Source organism: Melospiza melodia, chromosome 18 (assembly GCF_035770615.1).
Source record: "Melospiza melodia melodia isolate bMelMel2 chromosome 18, bMelMel2.pri, whole genome shotgun sequence".
NCBI classification, from domain to species: domain Eukaryota; kingdom Metazoa; phylum Chordata; class Aves; order Passeriformes; family Passerellidae; genus Melospiza; species Melospiza melodia.
Genome location: NC_086211.1, coordinates 1,442,503 through 1,469,349, shown reverse-complemented (window position 1 = coordinate 1,469,349; position 26,847 = coordinate 1,442,503). Strand labels below are relative to the sequence as shown.

The 26,847-nt window shown below is 54.6% G+C and overlaps 1 protein-coding gene across 1 annotated transcript; it reads right to left on the bottom strand.

Annotated features, from left to right (window-relative positions):
• Positions 1-525: 525 nt before the first annotated feature.
• HS3ST6 (heparan sulfate-glucosamine 3-sulfotransferase 6) lies at positions 526-26,495 on the bottom strand. Its single transcript, XM_063171594.1, has 2 exons — positions 26,122-26,495; positions 526-1,745 (listed from the first exon to the last, which is right to left on the bottom strand). The coding sequence occupies exons 1-2, from the start codon at positions 26,493-26,495 to the stop codon at positions 1,127-1,129; spliced, it is 993 nt and encodes a 330-aa protein (XP_063027664.1). The 3' UTR covers positions 526-1,126.
• Between the last annotated feature and the right edge of the window lie 352 nt (positions 26,496-26,847).

Genomic DNA, 26,847 nt, shown 5'->3' with positions numbered 1-26,847 from the left:
AAGATCATAGAGGTTAATTAAATGTTTTCCCCATCTTTAATTAAGGGAAAACTAGTTAGTAGAGGTTAAAGTAATTTCTGCAGCCTCCCGTGATGACCCTCGATGGCTGCAGGTTTGAAAAACTATTGAGATTATAGAACTGAAAGGGCAGAGCTGGGTAAATTGTGGAGAAGCTGGAATTTTCCTGCTAAGGGTTAGAAATGCCCTGCCCTACCAGCTGGGCCACTCCAGGAACATGGGCAGGTGATCCACAGCTCCCTCTCCCTAAGCCAGCACCTGGCATTTATTCAGAACCGCTGCTGTTCCTTGTTTTGCTCAGCTGGGAAATTCCTGCAGACTCTTTTCCATCTCCAAAACATCTCCCAGGGTTGGGGTTTGCTGCCCAGGGACTGTGTCACCCCCAGAACCCTCAGCTGTGTGACCCAGAGGTTTCCAAAGGTTTCATTCTGGATGGATCCATGATCCCCGTGCACACAAACCCACAGTCCCACCCAGAACGCTCCCAGTTAATGGAGATCAGCAAGGTTTATATGGAAGAATATTTAATCTGCTCAGGGAGGGGAGAGGGCTCATCTGAGGTTTTATTAAATATTTCTCTCTACTCCAGAAAAGTCCGTTTCTTGCCAGAAAAGGTCCCATATAAATTAGAACAAAGGGAGGAGGGTGCTGGTGGGGTGGCCACGGGCATCCCTTGACCACAGTGACCACGGGAATCCCTGGACAATGATGACCACGGGCATCCCTTGACTATAGTGACCATGGGCATCCCTGGACCATGATGACCACGGGCATTCTTGGACCATGATGACCACAGGCATCTCTGGACAATGACCATGGGCATCCATTGACCACAGGCATCCCTGGGCCATGATGACCATGGGCATCCCTGGACAATGATAACCACAGGCATCATTTGACCACAATGACCACAGGCATCCCTGGATCACAGTGACCACAGGCATCCCTGGACAATGATGACCACAGGCATCCCCAGACCACGATGACCACAGGCATCCCTGGATCACAGTGACCACAGGCATCCCTGGCCAATGATGACCACAGACATCCCTGGACAGCAGTCCTGGCAGCCCAGGTGCCAGCCCGGCAGCGTGCCCTGGGGATGGGCTCAGTCCCACCCAAAATCCTGGCCTGTCATCTGGTAGAACTTCATGTTGAAGGGTCTGTAGAACTCGCGCAGGCGCTGCACCACCTGCCCGTCGATGGTGGGGTGCGGCCGCCCCTTGGACTTGCCCAGACACCGGGGTTTGCTCCCCCCCTCGGGCTTCTTCAGGCACGGAAAGCCCTTGGTCTCGTTAAAGTAGAAATGTCTGTCTGTCACCAGCCTCTGGAGCCCCAGGAAGTCCTGGACACGGCCCATCTCCCCGGCGGGGTCGCTGACCAGCCTCTCCCCGCTGACGAACAGGAACCTGGAGAGGGGGAAGAACTGCAGCCAGTTCTCCAGGTGCTTGGCGTAGATGCCGATCCGCACCGCGCTCCAGCTGGTGTCGATCAGTCCCGTGCTGAGGTTTTTGAAGGCCAGGGCCTGGAAGCTGGGGATGGAGGGGTTTTTGGACAGGGTCTGCGTGTAGTCCGAGATGGCGCGGGTGACGGGGTCGCGCACCACCACGATCAGCTTCGTGTCCTGGGACATGTTGTGGATGCGCCGCGGGGCCTCCTTGGTCACAAAGTAGCTGGGAGTCTTCTCCATGGTGATCTGTCCATCCAGGGTCCGTGGCATCAGGCTCCTGAGGACAGACAGACACAGTCAGGGCTCAGCTGCTCCCACCTGATGTCTCAACGGGTGGGAACAACCCCAAAACCCAGAAATGCTCAGGGGCTTCCCAGCTGTGGCTGTGATATTATCTGAAAAATCCCTTTGCCGGGATCTTTTCTCCTGAGAAGCTGAGAGGCCTCAGAAATGAAACGCAAACAATGGTTATCTGCTGCTGTGGGATGCAACAGGTGCATCTGGGATTGGTCTCGTGTGGTTGTTTGTAATTAATGGCCAATCACAGCTCAGCTATCTCAGACTCTCAAACACAAACTTTTGTTATTATTCCATTCCTATTCTTTTCCTTGCGAGCTTTCTGATTAAATCCTTTTCTTCTATTCTTTTAGTATAGTTTTAATATATCATTAATTTTTAAATATAATATATATATCATAAAATAATAAACCAGCCTTCTGACACATGGAGTCGGATTCTCGTGTCTTCCAGACGAAGAGGAAGAGTGCCTGCAAACATCCACACCCAGCCACAGCCACATCTCCCCTTCCCTCCTGCCCCCCTTGTCACATCCCTCTGGTCATTTCTCATCTTTAAAACCCTTCCTAGGAGCTCCCTGAGCTCCAGGCTCTCTGCCCACCTCAGCATTCCCTTTGTCCCCTCCAGTGTCCCCCTGTCCCACCCTGCAGGCTGCTGCTCCCCCTTGGAATCCCTCCCCAGCCCTGCAAATCCCTCCTGCCCTTCTCCTGCCTGCTCCCGCCTCCATCCCAACACAAATATTTTGGGACGGGGCTGGTGTTCATCCCTGCCTCGAGTCAGATTTCATGTCCCCGTGGGATTGCGGAGGAAAATCCCGGGAAATCCCATCACGGAGGTGATGCCCAAGCACCAGCTGGGAGCGGAGGTGCCCACCAAGTCTCCCTCCTCCTCCTCCTCCTCTGCCTCCAGACAGGGAGCAGTTAAAGCCAGAAAAAGACTGTTTCCTTTTCAAAAGAAAGGCAGAAAAAAAACCCTGAGGGCCCAGCCATTGTGCCGGGTAAAATTCACTGCTCTGATTGTTCCCTCGTGCACTTTAATGAGGCATTAATTGCCGCAGAAATTACCCAGCCGTGTCACCCCGTGTGACAGAGCGGGTCCTCCCTGCCACCAGCACAGGCACCTGCCCCGCTGCCCCCCACAAAATCCCGGAGTGTTTGGGAAGGTGTAGGAATATCGGGGGTAGGACGGTCGGGACAGACGGACACGAGAGATCTCTGCAGCCAGGTCGTGGGATTTGGGGTTCATTGCAAAGGGCCTGGGTGCAGGGCCCTGCTGGGATTTGGGGTTTATGGCAAAGGGCCTGGGTGCAGGGCCCTGCTGGGAGCTGCCAAACACAGCTCAGAGCAGGCCCAGAGAAGAGAGGGGGAGAGAGGATGAGAGGGTGAGTAAAAACATAAAAGGGGTAAGAGCATAGAAAAGTAAGAGCTAAGAGTTCTCATCACAATACAATAAATCTTCTTCTGTGTTGAATATTCTCATTCTCACTAACCAATCTAGTACAAGATACAAATCCTACGGCATTTCCATACAGCCTGTAAGAATCATTACATTACCATGCTGTGTTACATTTTAAACCCTACAAACTCCTCTTTGGGCCCTTCTGCCAAGCTGCAGGGTCTGCTCTGCCCCTTGGGCCTGTCTGCAAGCAGAGGGTGTTGTTCCATCAACAGGGGATCACCTTCAGTGGCCACACCATTGTTTTCCAGTTGTTCAGTGACTGAGGGATCTCAAGGCTTGCTTTCATTTCAGTCTCACTTATAGTTTCCATATTCTCAAAATCTTTTGCCAGGCAATCATATTGATAAGGCTTTCTTGTTTCATCTTCCCCAACAGGAAGGGAGCTCACAGATGCCACCCCTGCCAGGGCAGGGACCCTTTCCACTGTCCCCCGGTGCCCCAAGCCCCATCCTGGCCCCGGGCACTGCCAGGGAGAGCCGGGGATTCTCTGGGAATTGCATCCCAGCGCTGGGGCTGTGCCTGGCAGGGAGCTGGGGACGGGGACAGGGCTGTGCCCAGCAGCATCTGCTCCTTATGTCATGGGGAAAGCTTGAGGTTTCCGGGATTCTTCCCCTGGACTCAGGAAAGAACATTTTATTAAAAGCATTTGTGAGCGGCGCTGGGCCCGCACAGCTCCCTCCCCCAAACAAGAGCCAAAGCCATTTGTGGCTTCTCCTCCGCTTTTATTTTAATTTTTGCACAGTGCCAGCGTTTTTAGAGGCATTTCCCATCCCTGGTGCCCTCACCTGGCAGCACAGCCCCTGTTTGGCACCAGTGGGTGCCCATGGATGCCAGGGCAGCCGCAGCTGCTTTTCCCATCATTTCCAGCGGTTTTCCCCAAATAACTGCACTCACCAGAGGCTGACTGACACAGCTCCTGCTGGGAATCACCTTCCCAGCAGGGATTAGACCCATCCCTGTCCCAGAGCCCAGGAAAACCCACGGGATGGGGATTGGGATTCACTGGGAGCACAGCACAGCTCCACCACCCTCCTGAGGGCCTTCCCACCCAGCCGAGCATCCTGAACTTTAATCCCATGCAGGAAATGGCACCGGGCTTTCCAGGCTGCTCCAGCAGCTTCTCCTGGCACCTTCCTGGGGCATCCATTCTGTGTTTCCTTGGGGTTTCTGAACGGCTCCATCCTCATCCTCACCCGACCCAGCCTGGCCCTGGACCCTTCCAGGGATGGGACAGGCACAGCCCCTCTGGAGGGGCTCTTTGTCTCTCCCTAACCCCTCCTATCCCTCCCTGTCCTGCACAGGGACATCCACACCCCCCACAGCTTAATTACAAGGTAATTAACAGAAGTTTTAATGAAAACCAGGGTTGGGAGGGGTCTCCCAGCGGCTCCTGTGGCTCTGATGGGTGCGGGGACCTCCATCCCTGAATTTCCCCATCCCAGGGACATCCCCTCGGGAACAGCCATTAATTGTGCCACACCTCCTCTTCCTCGGCAGCCCCAGCTCCTGGCACAACAATTAAACATTTCACAGTTTCATTAACGCCCCAATACTTCCCCTAAATGAGCACAGTTAATTATTGATAACACCCAGCTCTGGCTCAAACCGCCAAAGAGCAGAGCCGGCTTTGCTGGGCTCCGCTTTAACCCAAACATTAGGAACGTTAATTAAATTTACAGTTAATTCTTCCTGACCCTCAGAAAGCAACCTGGGAATGCCAAGCAGTGCCTGCAGGTACAGGACACGGCACTGGGGAGCCTTGGAAGGAACTGGGATTTCCAGAGGAGGCTGTGTGCCCAGGAGGAGGGATAAAAACCCTTTTGCCTCTCTGTTAAGTGATAAATGTTTGTTTTTAATTAATAAAACTGGCACTTGAGAGGCATCGGAGCAGGGGTTTCCTGCACAGAGACATTCAACACATGAAAATGCTTCCTCGGTTAAGGTAACACGCAATAAATTACAGCAGACAAAATGATGATAAAAATGCAGAGAGCTGCATTAAGTAGTGATTAACAGCCACAGCAGGCAGGGAATCAAAGCAGACTTCAAAAACCGGGCCAACAGAACTTTCCAGAGTTAATTGCTTCACGATTCCTGATGGTTTTTGGAGCAGAACTCCTCCCAGCACCGATGGGGATGCACTCTCAGGAGATAAACAACTCTCCAGCCCAAAGCATCGCTGAGTTATCACCCAGGGCAGCTCCAGCAGTTAAATTAACTCTATCCCAGCCCAAAGCAGGAGAGCAGCACGGGCTCTGCCAGGGAGGAATTTCCACATGGACACAGGTCCTGCCTGAGCTGGGAGAGCCCAGAACCCCAGACCAGCCACAGGTGGAAATGATGGGTGCTGTGGGGTCAAGGCTTGCAGGTTCCATGTTATCACCAAAATGAGCAAAAAGGGGGATAAAAATTCCCCTCTCCGCCACTATTTTTACAAAATGAGCCCTCACCAAAAAGCTCAGCCCAAGGAGTGAAAAGCAGAGGTTTCTACCAGAGAGGGGACACAGCTGAGAGCTTTCTGCATGGCAAAGTGACTCCTCCAGGCACTGGGATGGGGCTGGGGACAAACCCAGAGCAGCTCAGGGGTGACAGCTCCGCCAGCCCCAGGGCGGGCAGGGGGACACCCCCAGCCCCAGGGTGTAGCCATGATATTTTCTGAGAAATCCTTTATTTAGGATTTTTTCTCCTGAGAAGCTGAGAAGCCTCGGGAACGAAATGCAAACATTGATTATCTGCTGCTGTGGAATGCAACAGGTGCATCTGGGATTGGTCTCATGGGGTTGTTTGTAATTAATGGCCAATCACAGTCTGGCTCTCTGGACTGTCTCAGTCACAAACCTTTGTTATCATTTCTTTTTCTATTCTTAGCCAGCCTTCTGATGAAATCCTTTCTTCTATTCTTTTAGTATAGTTTTAATGTAATATATAAATCAAAACAAATAAAATAAATAATAGATCAAACCTTCTGAAACACGGAGCCAACATTCTCATCTCTTCCCTCATCCTGGGACCCCTGCGAACACCATCACACCAGGGGACACCCCGGGCAGGGTGACAGGCAGCAGGCCAGGGACAGAACCGTTTTTGTGTAAATGTAAAATAGTTTGGGACCGGGAAGGGCTCGGGACATCGATCCTGCAGGCAGAGCCCGGTGCCCTCGGATCTGCAGAGGAATCCTGGCGGGGTTTATCACAGCCGGGTTTATCACAGCCGGGACAAGGCTGCCTTTGTGCCCGCGGGGCTCTCCGGGTGTCACACTGGAGCTGCCAATGTAGATAGCCACCTTCTCCTGCAGACAGCTCAAATTGCAGCCCCTCCGCTGGGGAAAAGGGTGCGAGGGGCAGGGACGGCAATTGCAGCCCCGAATCCCTGCTGGGCACTGCTGCGGGAATGGCAGAGCCCTGATCCCAAAAAAGGGGGGACAGATGTGCTGAGCCCACCCCAGGGGTCTCCAGGACCTCTCCCTCCCACAGGAACCAGCGCAGGGCATAGAGGAGTGGACTGGGGGAGATGAACTGGGAAGGGATGGGCTGGGAAAAATGAACTGGAAGGGATGGGGTGAGCTGGAGGGAAGAACTGGGAGGGATGAACTGGGAAGGGGTGAACTGGGAGGGATGGACTGGGAAATATTAACTGGGAAGGGGTGAGCTGGGAAATATTGTCTAGGAAGGGATGAACTGGGAAGGCACGAATTGGGAAGGGATGGACTGGGAAAAATTAACTGGGAAGGGATGGGATGAGCCAGAGGGAAGAACTCGTGAGGGATGAGCTGGGAAGGCTGAGCTAGGAAGGGATGAACCGGGAAATATTAACTGGGAAGGGATGAACCAGGAGGGATGAACCGGGAGGGAAGAGCTGGGAAGGATGAGCTGGGAAGGTGGAACATGGGAAGGGATGAACCAGGAGGGAAGAACCAGGAGGGAAGAGCTGGGAAGGTGGAACATGGGAAGGGATGAACCGGGAGGGAAGAACCAGGAGGGAAGAGCTGGGAAGGTGGAACATGGGAAGGGATGAACCGGGAGGGATGAACCGGGAGGGAAGAGCTGGGAAGGTGGAACATGGGAAGGGATGAACCGCGAGGGATGAGCTCCCCGAGCCGCCCGGGACTCAATTAGCCCACGTTCCTTTTTCCCCTAATTACCGAGCTGCTGCCCCTCGCCCTCCCCGGCAGGTCCTGGCAGAGCCCCCCCAGCGCTCCCCATCCCCGAGCTGCCCCCATTATTTCTGATTCTTTCGCCGATTCACAAATGTGCAAATGAGGCCGCGGCTTCCCAATCAGGCCTGGCCGGGAGCTAATTGGCTTTAAGCAGGGAGCCCTGGATATGCTGATGAGGGCAGTAACAAGGCCGCGATGCGCTGGAAGGGGAGCCGGGCCCTGGGCTCCACCACGGGCTGACTGAGACACGTCAATTAACAGGCAGGCAGATAATTTATTAATGCTCCTTTGCGCCCCTCTGCCCTTTGCTCCTAATTACCGTTTGATACAGCACACAGCGAGGGGCTCGGGTGCTCCCAGCTGGGGCATCCCCGGGGGCTCCTCCTGCCCCCCAGAACCCCAAATTCCCCCCTCGCCCCACAGAGCACCACAAGGGAGGGTCCTCAGCCCACACAAGGACCCCCAAAGCTCTCCCAGTGCCACCCCTCGGGGTCCCTGGGCTGGGTTTGGGTGGATGAAGAGTCCCAGAGGAGGAGGAAAAGGGGAGGGGGTTGTGTCACCCCAACCCTCCCCGAGGAAAATGGGGACTGGCACATACCCAGCCATGATGGGGCACTGAATCCCCAAAAACCCATCAGGAAATGGGGTTGGAAGTGCCCAGCCATGATGGGGCACTGAATCCCCAAAAACCCGTCAGGAAATGGGGTTGGAAGTGCCCAGCCATGATGGGGCACTGAATCCCCAAAAACCCGTCAGGAAATGGGGTTGGAAGGTGCCCAGCCATGACGGGGCACTGAATCCCCAAGCCCCTCAGGCCATGGGGCCTGGCCCGTGCCCACCCTGCTGTGGCCCTGGGCTGTGCCCGGTGGGGACGGGGCTGCCCTGGCAGCTCTCCCTCCCTCTGGAATGAAGCCCCCCAGCCTGGCAGCAGCCGGGAATGTCCTCTCCTCCCCTCTGGGTGTCCCTTTGAGCTGAGGGAGGGGACGGCCTCTGGCAGGTGTCCTGCCTGTGACCTGGGCTCTGATCTGGCCGTGACCCTTCCCAGCAGTGCCCGTGTGCCCCCTCAAACAGCTTGCAGATGAAGGAGCAACAGACTGGAGATGATTTATTCAGGAATTAAAGGTTCAGTACCCCCTTTAAAGGCCGTGCCTCGGCACTGTCAGCCTTCATTGCACACAATTAAAGGCCCTGCCTGCCCCAGCCCCCTCTCCTGCCTTCCAGGGGAAGGAAATCAAACAAAACCAACCCTCCCCAGCCCCGGGGGGCTCTGCTGAAGGACTCGGGAGCTCGGGAGTGGCCCTGAGCTCCTGCTCCAGCCTGGGAAGCTGCTCCAGCCCCGTTCTCTGCTCGGGATGGGGGATGGAGCTCTTGGGTTTGGTCCCCGTTCACAGGAGGGGATGCTTGGGGTTGGAGTGCTCAAAGTAAAGCAAAGGCTCTTCCTGCAGCTGGAGCTGCTCTGGAGAGGATTTATCCCTCCTGCTGGTTGTCCCTCATCCTGGTTATCTCTCATCCTGGTTATCCCTTCTTCTGGTTATCCCTTCTCCTCTTTATTCCTCCTTCTCGTTATCCCTCCTCCTGGTTATCCCTCATCCTGGTTATCCCTCCTCCTCTTTATTCCTCCTCCTGGTTATCCCTTCTCCTCTTTATTCCTCCTCCTGGTTATCCCTTCTCCTCTTTGTTCCTCCTTCTCGTTATCCCTCCTCCTGGTTATCCCTCATCCTGGTTATCCCTCCTCCTCTTTATTCCTCCTCCTGGTTATACTTTCACCCTTTTATTCCTCATCCTGGCTATCCCTCCTTCTGGTGCTCTCTCCTCCTGATTATCCCTTCTCCTTTTTATTCCTCATCCTGGTTATTCCTCCTCCTGGTTATCTCTCATCCTGGTTATCCCTTCTTCTCTTTATTCCTCCTCCAGGTTATGCCTCCTTCTGGTTATCCCCTCTCTTGATCTCTCCTCCTGGTTATCACTCATCCTGGTTATCCCTTCTCCCCTTTATTCCTCCTCCTGGTCATCCCTTCTCCTCTTTATCCATCCTCCTGTTTTATCCCTCTGCAGCAATCTCGACCCCTGCAGGAGCTCAATCCCAGCCCAGCTCCAGTTTCGCTGTCCCACCTGGGTGGGGAGATGATGGGATAAACCAGGGAGATGAGATGGGATAACCCCGGCTCGGTGGGATGGATCCAATCCCTCCCCTCCCAGCCCCACGGTGGCTCCAGCAGCAGGAATTCAATGAAAAACTTCCTTCCTCTAAGAAAGAAAGGGAAGGAACCCGCTGGCAGCGGCGGCGCTGGGATAATCCCTTTGCAAGGCAGTAAATTTCCCTGCAGCTCCCCCGGCAGTAATCCGGGGGATTATTGCACCTTTCAGCACGGGCAGCCTTTACAGAGCCTCTCCCCTCCCCGCGGATCTGGTGCTTTATGACCTGACCTGCTGTCTGAGCAGGGGAAACACAAATTACCCTCCTGTGAACCTGCAGCACAGACACTGGTGACAGATTTTATCCCCCTGGGAACCGGGGTCCTTGGGAGCGCCGATAAATGAGGGAAAATTGCTCTTGGAGCTGCTGGCGAGGGAGGGGACCCCGCTAACCCTGACTAGCCCAAGGTTTCTTTAAAAAAAAACAGCAAAAAAAATTCCTGAGACCACTCTGTCTAAAGATCTTGGTTTCAATTACAAATTTTAAAATTGCACTCATTAGTTCTCACTAAATTATCCCCTCACAGCAACAGGCTGGTCCTGCCTGGTTTCCCACCTTGATGGAGGAGAGGAAAGGCATAAAAGGGTCACAAAAATCACTGGGGTTTCCAGGTTTACAGTTACACAGACAGCAGAAATAGGAATTCTTCCATCTCCTGATGCTTGGCTGAGCAGAAGGAAAAGGGAGGGAGGGACCCTTTGCACTACCCCAGGTTCCTCCAGCCTGGTCTGGGACACCGCCAGGGATCCAGGGGCAGCCGCAGCTGCTCTGGGCACCCTGTGCCAGGGCCTGCCCACCCTCCAGGAGGGATTTATTCCCAAAATCCCGTCCGTCCGTCCATCCATCCATCCATCCATCCATCCATCCATCCATCCATCCATCCATCCATCCATCCATCCATCCATCCATCCATCCATCCATCCATCCATCCATCCCAGGGGACACTCCCTGGAGTCACTCCCAGCCCACCAACTCCCAGCTAATTAGCCCAGGCTAATTAACCAGGGCAGGACCCCCATCCCCTCTCTGGCTGTGGCTCCCGGGGGTCCCTCCCTGTCCCAATCCCGGGGTGCAGCCAAAGAATTCCTGCCGGTGCCGGTGCCGCAGGTGCGGGAGCAGCAGGGAGGAAGGAAGGGAGGAAGGAAGGAAGGAAAGGAGGAGGAGGAGGAGGAGGAGGAATTGCCCACACATGTCAGGCAGAGGCAGCCCCTCCCGCTGCCCCATTGACAGCTGCCCTGATTTGCTCAGCAGCTGCTGACGGGCAGCAGACAAGTCCCCAGAGCCATGAATAATTTCAGGCTGTTTGTGTTTATTTGATCTCGGGATGGGGCAAGGGGCGGCCGGGCTCTCCAGATGGCCCCGAGGCCACCGTGGGCAGGGCTGGGGGTCCCCTGGCTGTCCCCTCCCTCACCCTGCTCCTGCACAGCCAGGGCGAGCAAGAATTTCACCTAAATCAAAATGCATTTCTACCCTGGAAAATTTCTACTCTGCCTCACCCCAAACCTGCAAAGCATCACCCCAAAGCCCTGTCCTGGCCCCCCTCGGCTGCCGTGTCCCCCCAGAGCAGGTTGTGCCTCTCTCAGCCACATCCCACCCAGCTCAGGGTGCTCCAGGCTGCAGCAGCTCCTCTGTGCCCGCTCCTCTCCTCCAAACCCCAAACTGGTTTTTGTGCTCTTTGTCTCGGGCCTGACGCTGTCACGCCGCTCTCCTTGGGATGGAAAAGGAAAATGCATCCAGTTTTCCACAGAAACAACACAGATTCCCCATCTGGGTCAAATTTGTAATCCGGCCTGAGGGAAGATGGGAAACAAATTTAGCTTTTTTTTTTTTTTTTTTTTTTTTTTTGTGACTATCAGAAAAAGCCTCATTTCCTGGCAAGGAGCTTCACCCACAGCCTGGCAGGGATGGGAGCCAGCATCCCCAAACTCCTCTGTGCCATCCCATCCCAGTGGCAGGGAAATGGGAGAGGAGCCCCAGCATGGAATAAATTATTCTGGTCTCCTTAACCTGCTCAGCCCCTCAGCCTGCCCCAGGTAAGGGAGCAGCCCCCCAAATCCACGTGGGAGGTTTGGGAATGTGGGGATGCTGCTGCCCAGCTGGTCCCCAGGTGAAGGAAATCCCCCCTGAGCAGGGAGCTGGGCTGGATTATGCACTTTGCAGCACAAAAAAAAAGGGAAATCTGTTCCTCCAGCCATGGCCAAAGGGACTGTGGACATGTTGGGAAGGCTCAGGAATGTCCCAGGAGAGGCTGGACAGGGCTTGGAGAACCTGGGACAGCAGAAAATGTCCCTGCCCTTGGCTCTGGATGGGCTTGAAGGTCCCTCCAACCCAAACCACGCCGGAATTCCAGGATATCCTGAATTTTCTGCAGCTCCCAGAGCTCTGGGTGAGCCCCAGGTGATGGAGACGGGGGCTCCGTCTGTCCTGTCAGGGCTCCCTCCCTCCCTGTTCCAGCAGGAACAACTGGGAATTCTCTAACAAAACACTTCTTTCCACTGGAAAAGCCTCACTTTGTGGCAACTTTGTGGGAAAGAACTGGATTTTGCGTATTTTTAGCCTGGTTTCCTAAGGAAGTGTGGCTGGAGCAATCACACGCTCCGTCTGTCTGTCTGTCTGTCTGTCTGTCCAGCTGTCTGCCCTGTCAGATCCCACCAGCCCATTCCAGATTTGAGGGAGGAGGAGGATTAAAAATAAGAATTCTTGCACATTTCCATGGAAAGCTGCAGCTGAGTGGTGGCCAGGACCCCATGAGGAAAACACCCCAGGATCGGGTAAATCCATGGAAAACCCCCTGGGATCAGATAAATCTATTTTCCCAATGAGGAAAACACCCCAGGATCGGGTAAATCCATGGAAAAACCCCCTGGGATCAGATAAATCTATTTTCCCAATGAGGAAAACACCCCAGGATCGGGTAAATCCATGGAAAAACCCCCTGGGATCAGATAAATCTATTTTCCCAATGAGGAAAACACCCCAGGATCGGGTAAATCCATGGAAAAACCCCCTGGGATCAGATAAATCTATTTTCCCAATGAGGAAAACACCCCAGGATCAGGTAAATCCATGGGAAACACCCCAGATCAGGTAAATCCATGTTCCCAATGAGGAAAACACCCCAGGATCAGGTAAATCCATTTTCCCAATGAAGAAAACCTCCTGGGATCAGGTAAATCCATTTTCCCAATGAGGAAAGCACCCAGGAATGCCAAGGGTGCCACCCAGGAATCCTGCTGCAGGATTAAATTCAAATATTGGTGAATTAAAGTCCTCCTGAAAAGTGACCTTGCACCAGATTGGTTTTTCCCTGCCCAGCAGCAGCTTTAGAATAAAACAACACAACCCCAACCCTTCTTTGGGCATTCCCAAATAGTTTTTTTCTCCCCCCCCCCTAGTTGTTGTGAAAATTTTAGATAAGAAAACGTGTTGGGTAAAAATATTCAATTCCCCACAGCCTGCAGAGCCTCATCAAAAATCCATTTGAAGTATTACTCTCAAATCCCTCATGGCAATGGGATATTTTAAGGTCAGTTAAACTTATTATTCACTCAAGATTTGCTTTCAGGTCCCTGCATATTTCAAACAGATTTTCCCCTCATCTCTAACCCAACTCTGTTACAAAAAGCCCTTTCCTCCTCCCTCCTCCTTTTTTTTTTTTTTTCTTTCCTGAAAAGAAAAAAAAGTTGTCAAAAGAAAAGATCCTAATCAAAAACAGCTTCTGAAGCCTTAAAAGCTGCTACAGTTTGTACTTGTTACCCAAAAACACTGAGCTATCTGCAGATCCCTAAATCCCCTGGCTCCCAGAACACTGAATGGAGCCGTGCTGGAAAAGGGGAATTAACTCCAATTTGTTTTTCTTATTTGCAATTCATTTCCTTGCAACAGGCTTTAGACACAGGTTTCATTTTTTTTCTCCCTTTCCTCAAACAAGGAAAAGAAGCAACTTCCAAACCTGCAGCCTGGGTTATTTTGGGATTATTTAGGATTTCCAGCTTGATGCAACTGCAGTTTCTGCTTCTACTTCACAGGTATTTTGGTTGGGGTTTTTTACATAAAAGTCACCTAAAAATACAATTTTTATGTTTTCCCTGAACCACAAATCTCCTTTTTCAGCCTGGAGAAGGGAAAGCTCCAGGGAGAGCTCAGAGCCCTTCCAGGGCCCAAAGGGGCTTCAGGAGAGCTCAGAGGGACTGGGGACAAGGCATGGAGGGACAGGACACAGGCAATGGCTTCAGAAAAGGGGAATTTGGGTGGGATATTGGGGGGAATTCCTGGCTGGGAGGGTGGGGAGGGACAGGGATGGATCTGCAGAGCAGCTGTGGCTGCCCCTGGATCCCTGGGATGCCCAAAGCCAGGGCTTGGAGCAGCCTGGGATGGTGGGAGGTGTTGGGATTGCAGCTGGAGGAGCTTTAGGGTCCCTCCCGACATATCCAGTCTGGAATTCCCTGATCCCATGGAAGGTCCAGGGCCTTGGGTGTCAGCCCAAGCACGGCCAGATGTGCAGGGCTCTCCCCGAAAGAGAGGGAGAGGAAAACACCCCAGAATTAGGTAAGCCATCCCCAGATGTGCAGGGCTCTCCCAAAGCCATCCCCAGATGTGCAGGGCTGTCCCCCAAAGCATCCCTGGATATTTAATCTCTCTCTCTCTGGGGTGTGAGGGTCAGGCCAGGGGTTTCCATGCAGATCCCACAAACCTTCCCTGCTTTCCCCATCCCCTTTTGTCGAGGCTGTAAATCCCCAGGCACTCCCAGGTGACCCCTCACTGCCCATTTGTGTGTCTGAGCAGATCCCAGCCCCGTTCTCCCTCCTCCCCACAGCCAAGGGGACCTGCTGGGAGCCACCCCGGGCTCTGCTGCCCCTTCCTGCCCCAGCCAAGCCATCTCTGGGCATCTGTGCCTCAGCTGCAGCGTGGCTGCCCGAGGAGAGGGCCAGGAGTGATGCAGGAAGAGGAGAAAAAAGGGTTTGGATGGGTCTGTTCCTCATGTGAGCCTCGCTGCTCGCAGCCTTTGATTGCCACACAAATAAGAGATGGAAACTCACTGCAGGCACAGGAATTAATTAACGGGGAGAAGAAAGGAGCATCGGCCTGTTGGAGGCCTGGCATCGATTCCCGGGCGGGTTTTGAAGTGGCAGCAGCTCCCCTTGTTCTCCGAGGGCTGCTCCCCTCTGTCCTGCTCGGGGACAGCACTGTGGGGCTCATCCTGGGCTGGGCAGGGCAGACCTGCCTGGCTGTGGGGCACCTGCAGCTCCCTCCTGCCTTCACCTGACCTGCTGAGCTCCTCAGACCACAGGAACCTCCATTCCTCACTGGGCTGCCAGCGTGGGCTGGGGGTTTTTGTGGTCTGGGAGGTGGTTTGGGGGTTTTTATGGTCTGGGAGGTGGTTTGGGGGTTTTTATTTGGCCTGGGAGATATTTACATCTCCAAATGGCTTCCTAACCTCTGTTGCTGAAGTTTTTCTGCAGGTGAGAAGATCATGAACCACCTCTCTTGTATGGCAGGAAGGAATCTGTCTCCATGTTCTTAGAAGGCTAATTTATTATTTTAAGATACTATATTCTATAGTATTCTTATATATTATATAGTACTATATATTATATATTACTGTATATTATATAGTATATTCTTATATACTAAGCTATAGTAAAGAATACAGAAGGGATACTTACAGAAGGCTAAAAGATAATAAAGAAAACTCGTGACTCTCTCTTCAGGGCCTGACACAGCTTGACCGTAATTGGCCAAAGAGTGAAATCAACTCACACCAGAATCCAAGGAAACAATCTCCAACCACATTCCAAAGCAGCAAAACACAGGAGAAGCAAATCAGATCATTATTGTTTTCCTTTTTCTCTGAGGCTTCTCAGCTTCCCAGGAGAAGGATCCTGGGCAAGGAGATTTTTGCAGAAAATGTGACAGTGACACACCTGCAGCCCAGTTCCAGCCCAAACTGGGGTTGTGTTCAAGCACAGCTGTGCATGCTCACATGGGCCAAGGTTCTCCTGTCCCTGGAACAGTTTTCTTGTCTTCAGGACACGCTGGCTTTGAGCAAGAACTGAAACTCCCCCCGTGCCAAGGCTCCGTGACTCAAAAACCATCAAATCCCTGGGGATTCCGAATTAAATCAGAGGAGCTCCCACCCTGTCCTCCACCCAGATCGTGCTTTAATTTCTTCTCAGCTGCATGCAGAGAGTGAGATCTGTCCCTGAGAGCTCCCCAGTGATCCCAGAGGGTCTCACAGCCAGGTTTCTGTCCACAGAGCCCTGCCCAGCCCTGCAGCCATCAGCAGTGGGCTCAGGGCTGGGTACATCACACACACAGCTCAGCGTGGAACTCATCAGCCCTGGGCGTCAGGAACCAGAAACCCCCCACAGCCAGGCGTGTGCTGACACTCGCAGGAATTTGTTTGGTTGTGGCGCTGACATGAGGCTCGCACAGCTGGGCACAGCTGGAATTAGGTGCTCACTGAGCCTCTGAGCCTTCATTTAAAGGCATTTTGCCCAGAAAAAAAAATGTTTAGAAAAGGTCTTGCACCATCAGAGTGATTAATGGTGAAAGGAATCTCCCCTGGCCAGTGTCTGCTCAGTAATTCAAGTTTTATGAGCTCTAACATGAGCGAGGCCTGGGTGTGATCCCTGCTCAGCCCCGTGCATGCAGGGCACACTCACATGCTCCTGATCCTCCTCAAAGCAGCCAAAGATGAATTTTTAATATTCACACCAAGACCAGAACAAGGCTGTCCCTCATTATCTGCCTTGTAACGAGACGGGGATCAAACACAGAGCGGTGGCACAGTGACACCAGCCCCACACGTCCCCTCTGATGGCACAGGGGGTAATTAACTGCCATGTCACACTCAGGCTAACGAGGGTGACCCATTGGGGGTCCCAGCCCTGTCCCCTGCCCGGGGGATCCATCCATCCATCCATCCATCCATCCATCCATCCATCCATCCATCCCACACCATCCAAAATGAGCTCTGAGCTCCCCGAACTCCCTCACACCAGCTCCAAACAAACCCCAAAGCCAGGGGCAGCCAGGATCCCAAAAAAACCCTGGGAGACCAGAGCAGGACAGTGCCGGAGCACAGCAGGTGAAATCCCTAACCCTAACCCAAAACACCACTCAGTGAAGAAGAAGGTGAAGAAGAAAGATTAGTTATTGTCTTAAAACTTATATCTCAACTCTCTATATATTACTATATTCCAAAACTTGAAGTTTTTGACTCTGTGCTATGACACACTTCTAACCAACTGCACACTTGCAATCCTGGTGTTATCCATCAATTCTGGAATTTTGTCCAGGGCCTCAGGACAAACTCAGTGCCCTCCTGGGAGTCAGAGTCTGTCAGCACAGAAATCTAAAAATCCCAATGCCCAGAGCTCCGATCGTGCAGGGCCCTTCCCGGGCTGATGCAAGCCCTGTGTCCCACCCCATGGAGCAGGATGGGGACACCTGTGTGTCCTGTCCCATGGGCTGTGTCCCTGTCCCATGGGCTGTGTCTCCTGTCCCATGGGCTGTGTCCCACAGGCTGTGTCTCCTGTCCCATGGGCTGTGTCCCATGGGCTGTGTCTCCTGTCCCATGGGCTGTGTCCCATGGGCTGTGTCTCTGTCCCATGGGCTGTGTCCCATGGGCTGTGTCCCTGTCCCACAGGCTGTGTCCCATGGGCTGTGTCTCCTGTCCCATGGGCTGTGTCCCATGGGCTGTGTCCCTGTCCCATGGGCTGTGTCCCTGTCCCATGGGCTGTTCCCCTGTCCCACAGGCTGTGTCTCCTGTCCCATGGGCTGTTCCCCTGTCCCACGGGCTGTTCCCCTGTCCCATGGGCTGTGTCCTATGGGCTGTGTCTCTGTCCCATGGGCTGTGTCCCTGTCCCACAGGCTGTGTCTCCTGTCCCATGGGCTGTGTCCCATGGGCTGTGTCCCTGTCCCATGGGCTGTTCCCCTGTCCCACTGGCAGCAGCCCATCCCATCCCACCCCATCCCAGCCCCTTTCCCGGCTCCTTTGTGTCCCGGCGGATGCGGGTTTGTCACGCTCGGGGCTCGGGCACTGCAGGGGGACATTCTACCCGGCTTTTCATGCACACAAACCCTGCCTGCCCTCAACAAAACCCAAACCTCGCCTCAAAGTCCTTGGCAGCGGCCCCTCGAAATTTTTCTCAGGCTTGTGTGGCTCTGGGGGATGACTTTGGGAAGCGGAGGAGCGACAGAGGAAAAATAAAGCCCCCTCCCCTGTACCGCCAGGCTGGCGCTTGCAGGAAAAGGGGGGACAGCCCTGGAGAGACTGTGGCTCGCTGGGGACAGCAGTGTCCCCTCTCCAGGACACAGTGTGACAGCAGTGTCCCCAGGACAGCAGTATCCCATCCTCAGACAGCAGTGTGCCCTGGCACAGCAGTGTCCCCTCCCCGTCCCCAGGCACTATCAGCACTGAGCCATCACGCTGACAGTGACAAGTGGCCGATCGATCGATGGCACTGACCGAGCCCCCCCCCCGGGAATTGCAGGATTTCTTTGGCCGCCACTTAAGGGACAATTCCTGCCTGGCAGGGTGGCCCTGGAGGGGACATTTGCCACTCGGAATTACCGGGGACTCAGGCGGGATGGGGCAGGTGGGGACAGGGAAACATTCGGGCACAGAAGCCTCCAGAGAGGGGAAAATAAAATCAAATTAAATAATCTGTGGAGATGGCAGAGGCATTTGGGGATCCCGCCCCGATGGTGCTTTGATTTCACCCCCAGAATGAATTATGGACTTGTGGAATCATGGCTGGAAAAGCCCTCTAAGATCACCCAGCCCAGCAATCCACAGGGCTGTCAATCCCCTCAGGGATGGGGACTCCACCCTGTCCTGGGCAGCTGTGCCAGGGTGGGCAGCCCTTCCAGGAAGGAATTTTCCCTAAAATCCCACCCTGAGGCCGTTCCCTGTGCTCCTGCCCCTGCTCCCGGCTGTGCCCTCCTGGCAGGAGCTGTGCAGAGCCAGAAATTCCCCCTGATCCCCCTTTGCTCCAGGCTGAGCCCCTGCCCGGCTCCCTCAGGGATTCTGCAGCCCCTGCCCAGCCCCGTTCCCCTCCCTGGCCACTCTCCAGCCCCTCACTGTCCTTCCTGCCGTGCCCAAATCTGTCCCCAGAGCTGAGCCAAGCCCTGGGACAGGTTTGGGATGGCTTTGGGACAGGTTTGGGACAGGTTTGGGACAGGTTTGGGATGGCTTTGGGACAGGCTTGGGACAGGCTTGGGATGGCTTTGGGACAGGTTTGGGATGGCTTTGGGATGGCTTTAGGACAGGTTTGGGATGGCTTTGGGACGGCTTTGGGAGAGGTTTGGGATGGCTTTGGGACAGGTTTGGGATGGCTTTGGGATGGCTTTGGGACAGGTTTGGGATGCCGCGGCTCTGGAGCAGCTGGGAGGTTGCACAAGGCAGGAGCAGAGCCGGGATGTGCCCCCCGGGGACGGGCCCTGTCACTTGCCTCGGCCCTTCCCATCAATCACCGCCGCCTGCTTTTATTCATTTGTTTTATTTTATTTGCATAACGCGGCTGCGAATTCCCGGCTGGATCAGCCTGGAGGGTGTGGATGGGGCAGGGGAGGGGACGCCAATTCTTCACTCCAGCTACAGAAAAGCCCTCCAGGTGTGCCCGGGGCCAGGTGTGCCACACACAGCTCAGGGGCTCGGTGATAAATCAGCAGCAAAGTGGTCAATGAGCCTTTCCCTGCCCAAGGAGCTTAACAAGGTCACAGCCTTGTTCTCCCCACGCTAATGAGCGCAGGTTCCTAATAAGACCTCAGTGACAAGTGACTGTATGAATGTAATTCCCTCCTGCTCCCGATCAATTCTGTGTGCTAAGATGTAGAGCAGCCCCGGGGGCGTGGGAGGCTCCTGCCACCCCTCGCTGTGAGCTGCTGGCAGGGAGAGAGGAGTTTATTACGAGATTTCCTTGGTGGAGCCCACCAAAATCACTCCCAGGAGGAGCCCGGCAGCTCATCCCACTCCCAAAGTGCTGCTCTCATCCCAGGCTGCCTGAAACATCCCATGCTGGGGCTCTAACAGCCCAGATAGTGAATTTTTCTGAATTTCAGCCATTTCCCCTGCATTAAAATCTGGGAGCAGCACTCCCTGAGCTCCAGGTCAGGGCACAGCCTGTGGTGGAGCAGGGACGCTCTCCATGGCTCTGCACCATCCCAGCCATGCAAACCCGGCTCATCCCTGCTCTCCATGGCTCTGCACCATCCCAGCCATGCAAACCTGGCTCATCCCTGCTCTCCATGCACCATCCCAGCCATGCAAACCTGGCTCATCCCTGCTCTCCACCAGCCCTGGTACCACACACAGAGCTGGACACTGACCCCGAGTCCTGGGGTGACCTGCAGGACCCCACAGCTCCCCTGTGCCCTGTCACAGTCCCAGTGCCACATCCAAATTTCCATCTCAAACGAGTCAGAGTCACTCACTGCAGGGATGCATGAATAATTTGGAGGATTGCTGTGATCTGAGCTGTCTCTGAGCAGAGAAGGAGGGGAAGTCCAAGGAGCTGCTGTGAATGTCCCACCCAGGACCATCACCACAAAAGGTGAGTGTGTGAAACCTGAGCCAAGACCTCAACCCTGCCACGGGCAAAGCTCAGGGCTGCGACCACCATGAGTTTGTCATGGTGGGATTGGGGGGGTCTGGGCTGTTCCTCATGAATTTGGGGAGGCCCTGGCACAGGTGCCCAGAGCAGCTGTGGGTCCCTGGAAATGCCCAGGGCCAGGCTGGGCATTGGGGCTTGGAGCAGCCTGGGATGGTGGAAATGTCCCTGCCATGGCAGGGTGGGATGAGCTGATCTTTGAGGTGCCTTCCAACACAAACCATTCCATGAATTCCCACAGGAAAGGGAAGACTCATCTGAAACCACTGCATGGACCAGCCCTGGCTGCCTTCACCCCCCAGAGCAGGCTTCCAACCAGGCCCCACGGAAGCCTCTCAGAGCATCCCTGTGCTCCTCACTTTAATATTTTGGCCATCCCAAGAGCCGGGATGTGGGGAGGGAACTGCAAGGCTCAGGTTCCACCCTGTTCCCAGAGTTCTGTCCCGCAGACAAGGAGCATCCATGTATCCATCCATCCCTCATCTGTCTGTCTGTCCACCCATCCATCCATCCTTGATCCATCCATCATTCATTCCCATCCTTAATCCAACCCTCACCCATCTGTCCATCCATTCCTCATCCCTCCATCATCCATCCACATCCCTAATCCGACCCTCACCCATCCATCCATCCATCCATCCATCCCTAATCCAACCCTCACCCATCCATCCATCTATCATTCATTCTCATCCCTAATCCAACCCTCACCCATCCATCCATCCATCCATCCCTCCCTCCCTCCCTCTGACACCCCCAGCTCCCTGAGCAGGAGGATTTCCACAGCCCTTTGAAAAGCCATTTAGAGCTAAGTCCTGGCATTAAACCTGGCCTTTCCCCGGGCAGCTTTTCAATCTCTGCCCGAGCCTGTTGCAGCAGAAAGTTTTTGAAAAGGTCAGGAGGAAGCTTTTAAGCATCTTTGCCAATTAAGTGCTGGAACCCCTTTCCCCGCCGCCAGAGCTGCCCGTCTCCATCCCAGGGGAAGGTAATTACTGTTTTATAAATAAGCTTTGAACTCTCTTAAGTAATTGTCTCTCCTTGCATGAAAGCGCCCTCTAAATCCACCGGCCTTTTCCACCTTCTGTCACTATCAAGAAAAAATCCAGGGAAAAGAAATCCACCTAATGCCTCGCAGCAGAAACTCCCAAACTTTCCTTTACACTGCAGTGATTATTTCTCCAAGCTTTCAGTAATTCCACTAACAGAAGCCTTGTGGCTTTCCCGGCTCTTGGTGAATTTTTTTGGCAATATTTGACATATTTTCAAAACTTCCCTGGAGTTACATGGACCAAAAAAAAAAAAAAAAAAAGCCACGTTTCAATATTTCAATTTCTACTCCCTGAGGTTACAACAAGAAAAAGGACAGGAATGAAGAAGCCTTTTCCAAAGGTATTAATTCCCATAATGTTATTTTTTTTAAAACTAGCCCTGTGATTTCTGGGTGTGTTTAAGCAGCCTGGGATAGAAATCCTGGCAGATGTGAAATCCTTAACCCCTGCACACCCCCTGCCCAGCCCGGGTGCAATCCCCCCATTTATTTAACAGAGCAGAGACAGGGAGAGCATTCCTGAGGCGGGGAGAGCTCCTTCCACGCTGCAAGTCGCAGCTTTTATCCCCAAAATCCCAGCCAGCATTAACACACAGCTCCAATCGCTCGGGCCTGACGCGATCTGAGCAGCAGCACAAGGAAAACCCGACTTCATTTCAGCCTGGAGGCTGAGCCAGACCCAAATTCAGGCCCAAACTCAGGCCCCCAAACCTGCTTGGCTCAGCAAGAAGCACTTGATGGGACCGGGAAGAAAACCTGGCCGGGTGGAAATCAAGGAATAATAACGTGAAATTGGGGGGCAGGAGGGTTGAGCTCCTCCTCACCCCATCCCCGACCCCCCAAACCAGGACAGGCACAGCCCCTGTCCCTCCCCACCCGCAGCAGTCCCTGCCTGGGAGCTCTTTAAATGGTTTCAAATGTTAATTCCTCATCGTGGCAGTAAAAGCTATTTTTAATCCCACGTGAAAGCAGTTTGCAGAAACCCAAACTTTGCACGAATTATGGATTGCTTCCCAAGTGCTGGGAGCAGAAAACAGGGGCACATCATCAGGGAGACCCATCCGGCTGCCCAGAGCTTAAACCTGGTCCTAAGGGTAGGGCTGGGGCTAAAACAGCGCATAAAAGCCGATCCAAAACACTCCGCCTTCAATAAAAGCTTTAGTGTATCTTGTTCTTAGTTAAAATCAGCTTTTTCTCAGGTTTCCCGCATGTTCTCTTTGTACTCGGGGTTTCATTTCCCAAACACGGGGGTGAGGATCCGGCAAGCTGAGACAGAAAGGTCTCACTTGTGAATGGAAGCGCAAAAAAAAAGGAGAAAAGATCGCACAGAAATAGAGGCGAGAAGCTGCGGGGCCGAGCGTCTGCGAGCGGCCCCGGAGAACAAGGGCGGCTCTGAGCCTGAAACCGAGCCCATCACGAGGGGAGATTAGCGGTGCCAATGAATAAAGATAACGTCCCGGAGCAGCCCGAGCATCGCCGGCCCGGATTCCTTTGTCCGTCCCCACCTTTGCGCTCCCCAAAAGGAAAGGAAAGCCGAGCCAAGCTCGCCCCGCAAGCGGTGCCAAATCGCAGCCCGGTGGCTCCGGAGGAGCCGCTCCCATTCAGCAGGGCTATGGAGTGTCGCGATCTGTCTGTGCAATCACAGCACGCACAGAAACCCCTCCGGGCACCCGCTCAGCCGCACTTTTCAGCTGCCAATAACGCAGAAGTCAAAAGAGCAGCGCCGCAGCCGCGTCCTGCCCCTGCCGCTCAAAGGGGCTGTGAGGCTCCGAGATAACAAAGTCTGCCCCAAGAAATGCTGGAAGCCTTTCAGGAGCGCTGCGAGCTCCCGTGAATGGGGCTGGGAAGGGGAGGGGGAGAAGCCCACGGGCCGGGGAAGGGCTCTCTGCTCCCCCTGCGCCTTCCCGGAGGTGCTGCCGAGCTGCGACGGCCCAGCAGCAGCGCAGGGGGATGAGGAGCCCCACGGAGAGTTTCTCCCTCCTCATGCCAGCTTTCGTGTTGGATGGGACGGGGAAATTACAGTGAAAAGTTGAATCTGGCCTCGGAGTGTCTCGGAGCTCTGGGCTGGCTCTGCGGGGCCTGAGGATGCTCGGTGGGATTGCAGCCCCTCGTGTCCCTCTGGCTGCAGAGGGACAATCACCGGACATCCCACGGTACTTTTAAATACTTCTGATGCAAACTGTGTGAAAATTGAGGATCCTTTACAATCCCTACAGATTGTAGGAGCTCAATCCCAAGGGACACACGGGGTGCAGGGAGCCCTGGCCCAGCACCATTCCTGCCCAAACCTTCCTCTGGCCCTTGGGAAAAGCAGGAGGATGGGATGGGGGAGAGGGACAGGGACCCCAGACCTCACAGGGAAACCCGAACCAGAGGAAAAGCCCATCCACACTGAGCCACGGGAGAAGCCCATTCACACTGAGCCGATGCTGCCACAAACCCCTTCACCCCATAAATGTTGTTTTCCTCCATCCCCACAGGCAGGACCTGGCCCCACACCTTCACAGGTGCTCCAAGTTTTGCAATGGATTTCTGAATCTCACCCCAAACTGCTCGGATTCAATTCAGTTTTTACCATTTATCCTCACCTGCATTCCCACAAAACACCACAGACAGTCCCAGGCTCCCACAGGGGACCCCCACACCCCAAACTGCAGCAGACACCCCAGCATCCTCTCTTCTTTTTATTTAGGTTTCCTTCAAGCAGCACCGAGTGCCAAAAAAAAAAAAAAATTGTGTTTTGCTTGAGGAGAAAGCATCCCATCATGCTTGGATCAGCCATTAAATCATTTATGCTACAGCCTCCGAAAGGTGTCTAATCCTCTCAGAATTAGCTAAAGCTGTAGTAACTCAAGGAATTCTGTAGGAGAAGCTTTTGCAGAACATTTTCTTTTCGCTGCTACTCCAAAACCAAGGGGGGCTTTGGGCCATTTCAAATTTAAATTGAATAAAGCAATCCAGAAAGAATAAATTATTTCAGTCAGTAACTTACAACAAACTGCTCATCACCCACGAGGAGATGCTCCTGCCAGAGCAGGGAAATCACTACGGGACAGAGCAACAAAATAATTCTGGAGTGATATTTCCAAGGGAATTCTTCTTCCACATTTGCTCAAAACAAGCAACAACCTACAGGTGCCTTCGGGCCAAATATCTTGGCGTGAGAAGCACTTGGTGTAATTTCGGTTTCCTAGCAAGTTCAAATATTTTAAAAATGTTTACGCCACTTTGGAGATATCCATAGGAAAAACCCGATTTTCTGTCCAACTCCTCTTCCCCTCCACTGCAGCACACCCCAGCTTTAAACATTTAGCTCTGTCTGGCTTTGCCGGGGATAAAATCCCTCGGTGCTGCGAGGTCTTGTGAGAAGACAAAACAAGAGGCAGAGAGGAGAGGAAGCGAAGGGAAATGCTTGTGTGTGTGTGTGTGATTAAAACCACACTTTATGCAGACTTCAGTAAAACATCTCCCGATTTTTGCCTCGCCCCGGAGGATGCGGATTCTCCCCAGCCCAGCAAACCTTCCCCGCTCCGTTTCCCCAAATTTACCACAACCACATGCGGGATCGCCCCGATCCTGGTGTCAGGCCAGGCTCCCTGCGAGCGCTTCCAGCACTAAAACCCGCGGCAGAGCCATCCAAACTCAGATTTATTTCTGCTCCTTCTCTGAGCTCCGTCCTGCGAGCCTCCCGAGCGATATGAAAGCGTTCGATCTTCCCTTCCCCGCTTTAATTATGCGCTCGCAGTCATTAAAGCCCCATTCTGCCCAGCAGCGAGAGCCAGCTCGCAGCCCTCGCCCCAAAAAAGATTGGTGATCATCATTATTGCTCCTGGAGCGGCGCGGAGCCGAGGAATGAGCTCGTAAATCACGGCAATATTAATGCGGCCGTAAAAATGAGCGCCGCTACTTACTGGGGTTTGAAGGTGTGCTAAGTCGTAACTTTACAGCCCCAGATGTGGGCTCGGAGAGCTGAAAGTCTGCGGGTAAAATTACCGCTAAAATGACTCTTGCCATTAAAGACGCTGATTTTTCACAGGTTGTTACTTGGGCGAGGGCTGGGAAGGATGGAGAGAGAGAAACGCGGGGCTCGGGGGGAGCGGGATGGGGGGCAGGAAGGACAGCAGAGCTGCTCCTTTGATTGTTTTCAGATGTTTCCCCGAGAGCACCACGGCGCTTTCATACATCGACACGTTTGGATTGCCTTCAGAATAACGGGGCAGATTCAGATTCCACCCCCGGCTTGCAGGGAGTTATCGCTGCCGACCGCCTTGGCCCAGCGCTCCGGAGCTGGCCGGGAGACGGAGTTTAATGCGCTCCACATGCACAGTAGCTGCTCCTCCGAACGCTTTATCGCCCCAAGAGCTCAATCCCATGGAAACCCTCAGAAAACAAAACCCTTGGATGGCTCCAGCTCTGCCCTTTGCCCAGGGGGATCCCACGGACTCGCTCAGGATCAAGCCTGAAGTCCTCGCTCATTTCTGTTTTTCAGAAACCACACCAATAAAACAATTCCTAAAGGAGCGCGGTGGGGAGACGGGGGCACGGCTGGGCGTAAAGGACTAAAGGTTAAAACCTCAAAGGCTGCGGAGTGAAACGAGCGCAAGTTCTGCTGCCGCTTTCGCCCCTGGCCGGGCGGGATGCGGGATGGAAGGTGTGGGGACAGGAGCGACGCGGTGACAAGGAGGGACACGGGGACAAGGACACCGCGGCAGCCCCCCAAAAGCAGCCCCAACCCCGGCGAGGCTCGGAGCTGCCCCCCGGACCCCCTTCCTCTCCCGGGACCCGCCTGTTGCGGACCTACCACATCCCAACCCGTGCGGCAATTAACGGCGCGCTAATTACCGACCCCCTCAGCCCTCCCGACACCGCCGCGTCCTCACCCACCTGTACCAGCGCAGCCCCTTCTCGTAGCACCTGTCGAAGAAGTGGGGCTCGGCGCCCACCGCCCGCACCCCGGGGTGCGCCCGCAGGAACTCGAGCAGCGCCCGCGTCCCGCCCTTCTTCACGCCCACGATGATGGCCTGGGGGAAGCGGCGGCTGCCGCCCCCCGCGCCCCCCGCGCCCCCCGCGCCCGCCGCCGCCTCCCCCGGGCCCGCGGGCAGCGCAGCGGGCGGCGGCGGCGGCAGCAGCGCGGGCGGCAGCGGCTCGCAGGGCCCGGGCAGGCAGGACAAGAAGTAGGTGAAGAACAGGATCATGGTGAGCAGCAGCGAGGCGCCGCGGCCCCCGGCGGCTCCCAGCAGCCGCCCGCTACATCCCATCGGGGGCCGCGCATCCCGCGCCCCCCGCCCGGCCCCGCGGCCCCCCGAGCTCCCCCCGGGCCCGGCCCGGCCGCGCCGCCCCCACGCGGGGCGGGGGAGGGCGAGGACACGCGCGTGGGGCGGGGAAGGGACGGGGAGGGGACTGGGAGCGGGGAGGGGGCGCGGCACACGCGGGGATCGGGGATTGGGGATCGGGGATTATTGCGCCCCCCACGCGGGGCAGCGCTCCCGGCCCCGGCCCTGCCGCACGCGGGACGCGTTTGCCCGCATTTCCCTGTGCTCCCACGTGTTTTCCCTGTATTTTCCCTTTCCCCCCCATGTTTCTGCTCGTTTTTCCACGCTACCCCACATT